Below are 12,955 nucleotides of genomic sequence, written 5' to 3' on the forward strand. Positions count from 1 at the left end.
AGAAAAGACAAAAGATGTACAGTTAATGTACTACTCACTACTTTCTAGGATTTACTCTTCAACAATTTGGGTCCAACAGCCGCTATCATGCTGCTGCTGCTGCTGTAGGAACGACTGCCTGTGTACAACCTGAGAAACATCATCATCATCATCATCATCCAGGCTCTGGCAAACTACTTTCAGTCATTAAAAACTGGACCGACCGTAGAGGGAAAGCAGGACTGGACGGTAAAGTGCGTACTCGCCTCTCATAGGTCAGGGAGGGCGGTGGTTGCATAAGAATGTGGACGCAGAGCTGAGTGTGTGTGTGTGTGTGTGTGTGTGTGTTGTCACAGGGTGCTGTTGGTGCTCCAGTCGTAAGGGAGGAAGCTCACTTTGGTCTTCCCAGCAGAGATCACGCCCTGCAGGCTGCTCTTCTTGGGGGAGTCGCTCATGTGCTCCAGCACCCAGTTCAGCATCTGGGAGAAAGCACCCAGAGGTGGCAGATGACAAATGTTCAGTACACACACACAGTACAAACACACAAACACACTAGTGAGTGGTCACTGTAGCACCTGCTCACTTCCTTGGTAATTACAAATATCGGAGCATGAAAATGTAATTTCTTTGTATTTGTTATTACTTTTCAATCTTTCTCTATTGCGTTCCAATGTTCTTGTGCATAAAGACAAAAACTGTGTCTCCAGAGCTTTTCGAAATAGATGACTGACTGGGAACATGTGGATGGACTTGTGAATACATGACATACATTATATGTTGCTCCAGAGGATTATTGAATGATGTATTTATTGATTTAATTCTGGCACTTTTAATCCTCCTCATTTAAAAACATATTTATGTATTTAATTTAATTTAATTTAACTTCATTAATGACACATTGGACCCTTGCATGGTGTTTGGGTGTACGGATCCATTTTCATTCTTTCCTCAAAAGACAAATATGATGAATTGTTTTTTCAGATTGTGACGCCCCCCCCCACCACCAAAAAAAAGCAGCAGGTCCACCAGACCTACAAACATTGGCTGAGTAACAACAATACGAACACCATACGAGGTTTAAAACATTATTCAAAATGTATTTATTCATTTAATTTTGGCACGTTTGGCCCTCCATACAGCACAGGAACATAGCAATACAACTTACAAATGCAGCAAAATACCTTCTCATCGGTGCCCCCGAAGTCGGCCCTGTACCACTTGAATATCTGACTGAGTCGCACTTCTTTTTTCAGCGAATCCACCACACAGGCATCATCGTTCTCCAGGAAGGCCTCGGCCGCCGTGCGGAGCTGGCTGTCGATGTCCTGAGAAGTTTGAGAAGAACAAACTGTCAGTTTTTCTTTGACCTTGAGCTTGAGGTCAGGTCACACAGTAGATGAGGAACCATTTCCCTTTAGAAGGAACTTACGTTTGGAGTGTACGTTTTGATTGGTGGGCAACCTTTGGCACCGCAGTTCAAAGCGAAGTGAATCAGGGGTTCAGCATCTGGAAGAGCCATCTGGTGGACGACGACGTGAGAGATTGACACCGTCAGAACGAATCTGTTCTACGACAGACGAGTGAAGTGTGACTCAGGGGAATGAAGCGATACTTGTAGCCGTGGGTCGGATTTGGAGAAGGGCCTTCGAAGCTGGGCGATTCCCTTCCTGTTCCCTCTCAGGACGCCATTCTCTATGTCCTGCAACGTGAACACTTCTCCTCCGATCAGGTAGCTGACGTAGTTGAAGAACTACAAGATGGAACAGACACGAATGATTTCACGTGGAGCTGATAGAAGCAGGACGCGACGGCTGCAGTAAGTCCAAAGTTTCCCTACTCGGTATCTCTGCCAGATATTGGTGGGGGCGCCCAGGCGCAGGTATCCATGGATGACCAGGGCGTTGTAGGTGTTGATGAAGAAGGCCAGCTTCTCCTCCCGAGAGAGCGACAACAGCTCCACCCTCTGGAGCTGAATGGCCAGTTCACAGTAGCGTTCAAACGCAGGGTTCACCGACATCCCCTTGTAGTCCACCGACTGCAGGAGCAACGATCAAACCCTCGTGAGGAAACGTGAACACACACACACACACACAAATACATACGTCTGTGTGTATAATGTCAATAAACATAATAATAGTCATATTTTATTCATTATATTGATTTATTAACATAATAAATTCTTAATATTAACATTTCATTAATAATATTACTTTTTTTTTTTTTTTGGACTTGTGTATACGGCTAATAAAAGAGTTCTGATGACTCTGAATCTACAAATGAGGTCAATATGTTTCGTTCTAGATTCAGATGAGAAAGCTTCTGGGTTCAGGACGTCACTATTACATCCTGGCTGATGGAAACACATGACTGACGCGACCAGGACGTACGTTCATTCAGTTTTAGATGGAGAGCATCCACATGGTTACCTATTCAAGGTCAGACCGGTAAACAGGAAACAGTAAACGTCACCTTGCCGTCATCAGACAGATGCTCGGAGAACAATTTCAGAATCATTTCTCGTAACAGCAGAGACAGCTCAGCAGCTGGAACGGAGACAGAGACAGTCACTTTCATTTGGAACGTGTCGACCATCTGCTTCACCTCCACGTGGCGGCAAATGAGCATCGTTAGGAAACACGGCCGGTGAGAAGCGGAAGCAGTCGCAGAAATCCAAGCAGAACACCGACACCACTTCCAAACACAGAGATCGGAATTATCTCTGTAGAGCAGCACATTAACTCATTAATTGGTCTCTGGAGGGGACCAACGCACTCAACACTGCCAAGGAGTATTTCTCACAAGCACAGAACAAAAAGCTTTCCACACATAAGAGGTCTGACAAAATACCAAGGACCCGATGCTGTCAGAGGGTGGTTCTGAAATAGGCTTTAATACAACTTGTTTTCACTCACTCTGGCATTTTCACTGAAAATAAGAAATACATGTTATTATACTTGTATTTTTATGGTCTTATGACACTTCTTGTGTTATACACATAATGTGTGTTGATGTTAGAATGAAAAGGGCCAATTAAAGGACTCAACTTGCCATTTGAAATAAAAATTATAGGCAGAACTTTGTCTGATCTCGTCCCAGATCACACAACTGCTCAAACTCAACCAGAAAGGGCCGTGAGCCGCTCATGAAGACGTCACACTGCAGCATGACTTTTTGATGACAACACATTTTTAGATGCACCATTAAAACCTACTTCTTTACCACCGCAAAGCTCACTGACACAAATCCGAGCAAACCCAAACGCCCCCTGTGCACCACGTCAGGACGGAGGTTACCGCTGGTTACGACGTGGAACCTACCGGCGAAGGGGCTGCAGGCTGCTGTGTGTCCTGCATTCAGGGCTGAACGAGGCTCGTCCTGCAGCAGCCTGTACAGAGCGTCTGCTCCGTCTCCAAACCCGCCAGCGTGCCGCCCACAGTCATGCACTCTGACCATGTACTTCTTCTGCAACAATCCCTGGCCACTGCTACAGGCCTGAGCCCTGGCTGGCACACACAGGGCCACAGTCAGCGCTCCACACACCTGGATCCCACTGGACTTTGTGCGAGTGGGGACACGTTTGTCATCGTCAGCATTTCTCCAGATTCGAAACACGCTGAAAGCCAGAGGGGTGTTCCACAAAGCAGCTTCATTGAAATCCATGAGAGTGAGTTGATGAAGTGATGAAAACTGATGATGTTTTTGGTAAATTGACAGAAATCAAACCGTTTTTTGTTTCAGGGGTTCAGGGGTTCCTGACTGACTGAACACATGTGACGTCTGTTGGGGACCCTGTGCTGTTTGTTTGTTGGTAAAATAACTCAAAATGTATGAACAGATTCTCAGGCAGTGTAGCGTAAACGCTGCTAACGGACCAGGGCCAGATGATTCAATGTTGGTGGTGTTCTGGAACCATCTGGATCCAGGAATCTGTTTGAAGGATTCTTCCTCATTGTCAGATAGGGACATTTTCAGCATCTGGGTCTAGAACTCGACAACAGCAGCAGTGGACTGTCTCTGTGGACCAGTGGTTAGTGGGGTCTGTCTGTTAACCCAAAGGTCGGGGGTTGGAGCCCACCAGGGACGGAGGATTGTTGACCGTTAGTGACAAAGGCATGTTTTGATGATCAATAAATGTATTATAAATCATTTCTAGTTATCATAATCACCTACGGGAGGAAATGATCTGGTGAGCTCTCTCCCAGTGCTGCTCTCTTTGTCCCTGTCATACCTGGTGAAGACACGTTGCCCTCGGGGACAGTACAAACCATAATCAATCAATGTTTGATTTCTGGGAACGGTTTCCTCATGTCAGGATCTAACTCAAGGACTGAAGCTGCTCTCTGGAACCCGGCCCTGGTGCTCCTGCTCCCTCTCTTACCCATGCCCTTCTCCTTCTGCAGCCAGTCAACCAGTCGATCTCCTGAGAAGCTCTTCTTGTATAAAGTCAGCCCCCGTCTATGACAGCCAATCACATTTGCATGTTTGAGGTCCTCTACCAGGTCGGCCAAATCATCCCTCTCGCACTGAAACTCTGGGAAGGAGTATGTGACACAGAAATACAGACACCGAGTACGATGGAACAGGTGGGTATTAAACCCAGGATGTACACAAAAACACACCGAATTCATCGAGAAAAAAATGTTAATTTGTTTAAGTGCATTAATATCATACTTCAATTTTGTTTAAGTGCATTAATATCATACTTCAATTGATAAATGTAACAAACTGAACAGTACATAATTCCTTGGCGTGCAGCTCGGACAGGTGTGTGTGTGTGTGTGTGTGAAATCTCTCTCTCTGTCTGTCTGTCTGTCTGTCTGTCTGTCTGTCAAACGCTTCCATCCCAGATTCTCCCCAGTTTTTCTGAAGGCTTCTGTCAAAGTTCCTCACCTCCATCAGGCTCGCTTTCTTCTACCTGCTTGTCCTCTGGTATGGGTGGAGCGTCTGCTGGAAGAGCCTCTTCTTGGACTAAGGTCACTAACCGCTGCAGCTCCTCAGGAGTCTACAGGGACGTAAAAAAAAAAAAGGCGTAGTACCAACAAACTCCTGTTTTTCTGTGCGTTGTCTCCTCACCAATTCCTGCAGGTCGTCATTGCCTCCAACGTGAACGCTGTTAAAAAAGATCTGAGGGACCGTGCTCCGTCCTGTCAGCTGCTTCACCCTGGCCCTGAGCTCTGGATGTCTGCCCACGTCCACGTCACACACTGGCACTCCCAGACGCCCCAGAGTGGCCTTGGCCTGCACGCAGTGAGGGCAGCCCACGATGGAGTACACAGTCACCCGGCCCAGAGCGACGCTTTCAAACTCGCCCATCTTCAGGAAGAAATCATAAAGAGGCACTTTGATGCTTATTTACAATGACATATATACAGTGTCGTAATTTTTTACACCCTTTGGCTAGAATTTTCCGTAAAGCACCTTGAATTGGCTCTGTAAAGGTGCTGTTTATATAAACTTGAACGTCACATTCACCCACATTCATACTTTCACTGAGTATGTGTATTCATCAAATCAGTCAGTTTGGACTATTGTAATGGTGTCTTTTCTGGCTGGAACAAAAGATCCATTTGACAACCACAGCTGATCCAGAATGCTGCTGGACCAAATCAATCTTAAAACGTTATTATTTACGGCAGCTTCTACTTCAGTTCAGGGTATGTTTTGATGATTTTAAAGGCAGGGGCCCAGATCAATATCCTGCACTTCACTTTAGCGTTTATCCTCCTGTTTCATCTGTTGTGATTTTATGCTGTAAGATTATATGTTTTAATTAACTTCTACTGATGCATTTTATTCTTTTTAGTTAGTGTGTTTTTACTGAACTGTTTTTTTCCTTTCTTTCCTTTGATGTTTTTCATGTCTTTAACGTCATCTTTAAAGCACTTTGAATTGCCTAATGTATAAATTGTGCTATACAAAAACAAAAACAAGAAAAGAAAAAGAAAAATTGCCTTCCCTTACCTTTTATTAAATGTCAGTGGTTGTTTTTTACAGTTTTGTCAATGTCAACAGACCCTGGATGTGGCTGACTTGAAGTGTTTGGCTCCTCTTGCATTTCCTTTATGTTGAAAGTGTGATGTTAATGTCAGCTATGGCAGTAAGTGATGTTGTGTCATGTTGAACACTGTTTACAGTTCCTCATTCATCAGGAAGTGTTTGAGAATAATTCAGGTATTAAATACTTGACATGGGTCAAGGTTTTTGAGTTTCCAATTCTTCATATACTCAAAAAACTACATTAATAACAACAGCTTTTATTCTACCACATTCAGGTAAATACTTTTAACAAACTAAATTACGTGATATATATAAGTATTATTTCATAATCAAATTTGAAGGGGTTAGCGTTTCTGGAGCGTCAACAACAAAAACTTATATTAAACTCCCTGATATCTAAACGTCTACACAAGATCAAACTGACGACGGTCATTATTTCGTGTCATGCCTGTAACAAGATAGTTGGTGCGTCAACAGAGTTCCAGCTAAGCTAATTTAAGACATCTCAGCTGGGATTAACATGAATGTTTTAGCAAATGATAACGACGATACGTTACCTTTCAGCGGCTGTCCGTCGGTTGATTCGAAATCACACGAAATTAAATTACACACCTGACCTTCGTAGTCCTGATATTTAAAGCATCCCTAATGTGTTGCGTTTAACGGTTCAAAGGTCCCATGTTTGCTGGTAAACTCGGCGCACTGAGTAATAAATCCTAACGCTGCAGAGGTGCAGCGGTAAGCTAGCTATGGTAGCTGTCATGTTTTGATGCGTTTAAGAGCACCTCGGAAACTTGACAACGAAAAAAAAAGCAGCAACACAAACGAACACAATTACCAGTTCCTGAAAAATTATTAAAAAGATATAAAAATGCACTTTTGTATACGTGAATAAATCACATCCCCTTACCACATGATTCGAAATTGCCTATATTGTGAAATTATTATGAATCCGGAAGGTTTGAGGTTTTGAATGCAGCAGCCCTGTTCCGTCTGCTTTTAAGTTTATTAAGATATGGTTAAATATGTTGCATTATATATATTATTTATTATTATTATATTGCAATATAACATAGGTAAAGTTGCCAATATCATAGTAAGTATTGGTGTGACCGCTGGACTTCATTATAAGCAAAATCGAACAAACGGGAAATTGTATTCTATTATACACATATGCACTTGAACGTCTCATGTTTCATAGCAGGCATGGATATGCGCGGAACGATACTTGTGGAACTTATTTCCAGACGGACTCTGTTCCGTGGAGGACACAAATGGAGGATAGCGATGGATATGTCTGGGCTGTCAGAAACAGAGCGCGTTGGATGCGCGAATATACTTAAGCTAATGTCAAAGTCCGACATACTTTCACTTAGTGACACGGTAACGAATAAGATGATCGTCGTGGAGAATCTTTCAGGTATGTTTTTCAAGTTTTTACGACATAGAGCGCAGGTCAAGGCACGGATAAGATAACATCCTTCCACTTTCTCTTTTACTAATGTCGAAGTGTCTGTTTGTGTATTTTTACACAAAACGAAACACGAAAACACGAAACACGAACACGAAAGCCCAGTCCTGTAAATATGCCGCATTTTGTCCGTCGATTGTGGATTTAGGATGGATTTTCTAACTTCTAACTAAAAAGTGCCAAAATAAGCTAGCTGTTGCTACACTCTTTTCTGAGTCGTTCATCGGGACTACTGATTCTAAGCATCAAATAAAGTAAATCGGTTCTTAACCTATGTCACTTCTACCTCTCTAATGTACTTTAAATGCTGTTTTTTTTTATTAATGATATTTATTACTTGTACCACAGAGGCTACAGAGACAATCCTCTCTTTCACTAAGAATGCAGAGGAACTCCTGAGAAGGAAAAAGGTTCATCGTGACGTCATATTTCGGTACCTTGTCAAAGAGGGGATCGCGATGCGCCAAACAGTGAGAAACACCAACTGGCAAAAAGGACACTGGAGCTGTGGTCATCCAGGAAGGTACGAACAGGTCAAGTTGTCCACTTGTTTACATTACATTATTATTAAGCAAAGTGTTTTGTGAAATTGTTTCCTCTAAGGCGGTGGCTGATGAACATCCCCGAGAAGAGACGGATCACACCAAACAGACACGGCACACAGACACAGCATCTGATTCCACAGACACGAAGGCTGAAATGAGCTTTGACCCGCTGGTCCTCGGACAGCAGTTCTGTCAGTGGTTTTTCCATCTCCTGAACAGTCAGAATCCATCGTTTGCCCAAGAACCTCAGGACTGGGGGACCACAGCACTTCTGGCCAGATGTGAAACTTCACCTCCTTTCCAGGTGATAATCTCATGAGCAATGAGTGGTGCCTGCAGACCTGTGGTTCCTTTTGGAAAAGGATGTTAAATAGAGCTGCTCCAGCATTGTATGTGTTCAACTTGTAGCTGAAGTTCAGTTATGTCTATTGCATATTTGAACGTAACACAATTGAGTCTTTTTCTTCTTTTTCTCTCTCTGGCTGTGATTTATGTCACGATGCGTCAGTTTCTCATCTTCCTTAGTTCTGTGCTCAACAAAGCCAAAACACATTAAATCAATGTTCAGAGTCAAATACCTCATTACTTTCTCTCACGACATCAGTCCTTTAAGTTTCCTTCTGTACAGACACAATGAGCCTCTATGAACAGGAACATTTGAAGCCTGCACACCAGCAAGATGTTTTCATATCTGAAACATGGCTGAGGGGTGATGCATAGGCAGGAGTCATTTATATAAACGTACTGAGAGAAGTCCAGAGTCGCTGTAGCTGTCCAGACCTTGAACTTGACATGTGTAATTATGACGGAATCCTGTTTTTCAGAGCTGCCGGTGAACAGTCGGAGGAGTTCCTGGGTGCTCAGCTGGTTAGTCTTCGTCTCCTGGCTTTAACCAGGGAAGAACGTCTCCTTCTCAGCCCCAACCTGGAGCCCCATGGGCTCAAGGCGCTGGCATCCCCCCACGGCCTGGTGCTGGTGGCTGTGGCCGGGACCATCCACAGAGATGCAGCTTGTCTGGGCGTCTACGAGCAGGTATTTGGCCTCATCCGCTCCCCGCTGGACAATAACAGCTGGAAGATCAAGTTCGTCAACCTGAAGATCAGAGGGCAGGATGCTCTGGGCGGGGCGCCGATGGCAGCACCCACACTGAGTTTCAACTCCAACGAACTCCAGCTGCTCTGCAGCTGATGAAAGTTTTGTTTTTTTTTAACGTTGTGTGCCTTGGCGAGGTTTGACCGAGAATCGTCGATCGGTCAACCGGAACAACAAAAACCAAAAACATTTCCACTGGCAGATGAGTAGACGTGCATCGCAGTAGTCTTCAACGGGGGGTGTCGGGGATATGTAAGCAGGCGGATTCTTCTGATTATCAAAGTACTTTCATTCATTCATCTTGATTGGAATTTAAAGAGTTTTTCACTGGAAAGCATGTTTAGCTCCATAAGTCTTATGTGACAATACAAGGTCAATAACAATTGATTTGGAACACAATCTTCTTCCATTAGAGGAGTAACAAGAAATATTCTGTTAGAATATTGTGACATTTTTTAATTTCCCCATTTGAGATATTTCTCAGTTGGAGTGATCTGTGACATTCTGACCAAGTAGCTCAGGTGTGTTTTTTTTTTTTTGGTCAAAATGAACAGTCGAGACAGAGGGAGAGCGACTTGTTGAAGAAAGCAGGTTACTAAGTTTGGATGTTCAAAACTCACGTAAACTGACAAACCATTTCATTTTTCGTTAACGTTTCATTTTATCAGTAACCCTGAAACAAGAAACATTCTTCAGGTTTAACACACTCAACCTGCTTTGGTCACAAGTCAAACTCTACATAAGCAGATGGTGGGTTTGAAGGCTGCGGGGGGAAATTCAAGTCACAAAGACTTGAATTTGTTTTAACGGGTTCAAGCTATTTCACACATGAACCTTTTTTTTTTCTTTTGCAGATGTCTTTTTTATATGCTTCAGATGGACATGTCAATTCGTGAAACTGTCTGTGACATCTGTGGTTTAATTTGCGTGACTCCCCCCCCCTCACACCCGGGCAGAGGTCAAGGATGTGCCGAGTGGAGACATCTCGACTGTCTGACCGGGGATTGTTTGAAACGCCAGTTGCCGGGCAGATCTGTCAGTGGCTCGCAAACTGTTTGTAAAGATTATGTCTGGTGCGGTCTCCTCAAGACACATTTGTCTGAGTGCTCAGACATCTGATATAAAAAATAAACACGTCCGCTGGCTGTGGTCCGGAAGGAAAATGATCATGGCGTCGACCTTGACAGTCAGATATTTGGTTTTAATACTGTCGTATTGACAAGCAGATGTGTTGTTCCAGACGAGGCCGAGCTGGAGCCAACAGCAGGTTTTTCTCTCTTCCTCAGTCACGTCTGCTGTTACTGACAAATAGGAGGAGGAATCTGGAGGTGGGTGTGTGGGGGGGGGGCATCACGTCTCTCCATTATTAACACACAACGTCAAGTTAGAATAAACAAGTGGAGGAGCAGCTGCTGGCCGGCCCATCAGCTTCAAAAATAACTTTTCCATCCTCCGCCGCGGGCCACCTCTCAGCAGCCGAGGACCGTTCTCACAATAACTGGGAAAATTGAAAAGTCATTAATGAAGAGTTTTCCAGTGAATTCTCTGTCATTCCAGTCGGGGCACGTCGCTTTCGGTGGGGGCACAGCGTGTGCTCGGACGACTCTGTGGCTTCGGTGGGAAATGTTACATGTGGGAAATTATTCTTGGCGAACCTCTTCAAAGGGCCCTGGAATAGCTAATATCTCTGACTGGATGGGTCGGAGCCGCTGGGTCCTGAGTGCTTTACTGGGCCATAGCTGTGGTGAGTGGAAACCGCTGCAGCCATTGATCTCGGCCTGTTCACCTCTCGCTAAGAATAATAACAAGCTGCGTGCCTTCTGTCTTTATGGCACTTGGCCTCGCTGCGTTTTAATAAGTGGTTTTGGCCACGGGTGCCACTCTGACGTGTACGCGTTCAGAAATACGGCTGCAGTGGCATCTGGTGATGGTTTTTGACTTTTGCGAGTTTTATTCCCCCGTCTCTAATAGGAAAGTGTGTTTCTCATAAATAAACATTCTTCAAGGGATCTTTGAAAGTCACTGGTGGCGACAGCTGCTTTAATTCCATTCCGACCGATTGGATGTTAGTTTTCTCAGAGAAACGGCCTAAACAACCCAATTAGAATAAATCATTCCTGCCGAATCCACATTCACTGGTACATTGATGGATTTACACATTCATTAATGCCAATGTGTATTTTTCAAACGCATACTGCAGGCGGTCTTTAAGAGGGTTCCAGGGACACATTCTATGTGTGGTAGTAGTATTATATGTGTAGACGTAGATCTGTTGACGTCTCTTTGAAAGGAAGCGCTTGAATTCTTACTGGTTTAACAGAAACGATGTTCCAAAAGGATGACGACTAAGTTCAACGTTGTTAATCCATCGTCTAATCTGGGTCCCTGGGATGAAACCCAATTTAAAGGTTTATTTCACTCAGAGCTAAGTGGGAATTCAATGTAGCTTGACCCCATGGCAGCAAGAGGCCAGAAGAGGGCAGACAAGCTACAGCAGAGAGAAGAGAGGGGAGAACAAAACATAACAGAGTCCCTCTGACGCTGTTCTGTGAGCAAACTCATCAATTCCTGAGAGCGAGCTGATGTTACCGAGCAATTTCGAAGCGGCCACAGCCGCGGGGACAACTGTAAATTTCTCAGATCAGAACTGTCCCTTCATTAAAGTAATGGGCTTCGAAGAGAGAGACAGGTTAAACTGTTGCTTTCATGGGCTCAAGAGCACACGTTGCCAACGTTATTGAGAGTGAGTAATTTATCGGTGCACCGTGACGGCGTCAGCGACAGCGTTAACGCCAAACTCGCACAGTAAAGCCGAGGATTTACGGCGTCTGTGTGAATCAATCAGTGGGCGATGATATTTCCCCTGATGACCAAAGCGTTTTAGAGGAGAATTCAATCAAAGCTTGGCGTTTTGTTGGACGCTGTGTTTCATAAACTGGTACATGTAAAAACTGCACAGAAACAATCTCATAAGGAGGAAAGAATGAGGTCAAAAGCTTTTGGCACCGGCGTTAAAGCCACAATCATCTAACCTTGTACTTTATCTTTTCCTGAGAAGGGTTATATTTCACTCTGTCCGGGTCGTGGAGCTGAAACAGACCGTTTTTTTTTTTTTTTTTTCAAGGTTATGTGATTCTGCACCTCCACATAAACTTAATCATTTTATTTATTTTAAGCTTTTGGGCCCCACATCTATTTTGTAAGAAGACAAGAATTACTTCATGTCTGCTCACCAAGTGTTGACCTCGACTGAAGATACAAAGATAAGAAATTACATTTACACTGAAAGGAGCAGCGGGAACGTCATGCTTGGTCGACTGTTTGACTTCACGTGACCTTTCTGCTTCTTCAGGGAGTGGGTTTCATTTGTTAAATGGCATCTCTCTTCATTACATCCCCGGACGTCTGAGCCGACATGCTCGTCCGAGTCCACGGTTCATGCCGGAGTTTCCTTACACGCGCATCATCATCTCTCATAAACAGTGGAAATGCGAGGCCACCAGGGGATCAAACGCCATCCGAGACCACTAGTGAGGCCGGACTGAAAAGATCCTGGGTGGCGACGCTGTCGCTTAGTGTCAGTTCGAGAAAACAACACACGAAACCGATTCTGGAGGCAGCTGGGTGCAATTTGTGTAAGCAAATGTGTGTGCTGGAAAGAAATGCCAAGGATGTTTCTTTCCCCTGAACAGCACGGAGGGAACACAGGAAGGAAGTCAGTTGTCCCTCACAATAAGATGTACTCGAGCTGAGCCTGCTCACAATGTCCTCCCCCATCTCTCTCTCTCTCTCTTCGTCTCTTTGTGTTCCTCTGTCTCTCTCTCCTTGACACACACACACACACACACACACACACACACAGTGGCTCCAC

General features: G+C 44.3%; 2 protein-coding genes across 2 annotated transcripts; one reads left to right on the top strand and one right to left on the bottom strand.

The window, feature by feature from the left end:
* Positions 1-329: 329 nt before the first annotated feature.
* On the bottom strand, positions 330-5,292 carry LOC144738546 (uncharacterized). Its single transcript, XM_078621555.1, has 10 exons — positions 5,053-5,292; positions 4,870-4,981; positions 4,358-4,510; positions 3,297-3,482; positions 2,449-2,522; positions 1,817-2,014; positions 1,592-1,729; positions 1,409-1,498; positions 1,161-1,304; positions 330-458 (listed from the first exon to the last, which is right to left on the bottom strand). Exons 1-10 carry the CDS (start codon positions 5,290-5,292, stop codon positions 330-332), a joined length of 1,464 nt encoding a protein of 487 aa, XP_078477681.1.
* A 1,977-nt stretch (positions 5,293-7,269) lies between these two features.
* On the top strand, positions 7,270-9,180 carry CUNH3orf38 (chromosome unknown C3orf38 homolog). The gene is given in 6 exon segments (XM_078621556.1): positions 7,270-7,396; positions 7,796-7,903; positions 7,906-7,970; positions 8,081-8,248; positions 8,250-8,296; positions 8,817-9,180. Coding segments are annotated over 6 exon segments (879 nt in total).
* The last annotated feature ends 3,775 nt before the right edge of the window (positions 9,181-12,955 follow it).

The sequence above is a fragment of the Lampetra planeri genome, unplaced genomic scaffold (assembly GCF_965212315.1).
Source record: "Lampetra planeri unplaced genomic scaffold, kcLamPlan1.2.h2 scaffold_1045, whole genome shotgun sequence".
Lineage (NCBI taxonomy): Eukaryota > Metazoa > Chordata > Hyperoartia > Petromyzontiformes > Petromyzontidae > Lampetra > Lampetra planeri.

Excerpts from the sequence above, each read along its gene's own strand:
- LOC144738546 (XM_078621555.1), bottom strand. The coding sequence starts at position 5,292 with ATGGGCGAGTTTGAAAGCGTCGCTCTGGGCCGGGTGACTGTGTACTCC. Across the intron at positions 1,499-1,591 it reads AATCCGACCCACGGCTACAA|ATGGCTCTTCCAGATGCTGA; the intron begins GTATCGCTTCAT and ends GTCGTCCACCAG. Across the intron at positions 459-1,160 it reads TCGGGGGCACCGATGAGAAG|ATGCTGAACTGGGTGCTGGA; the intron begins GTATTTTGCTGC and ends GCTTTCTCCCAG.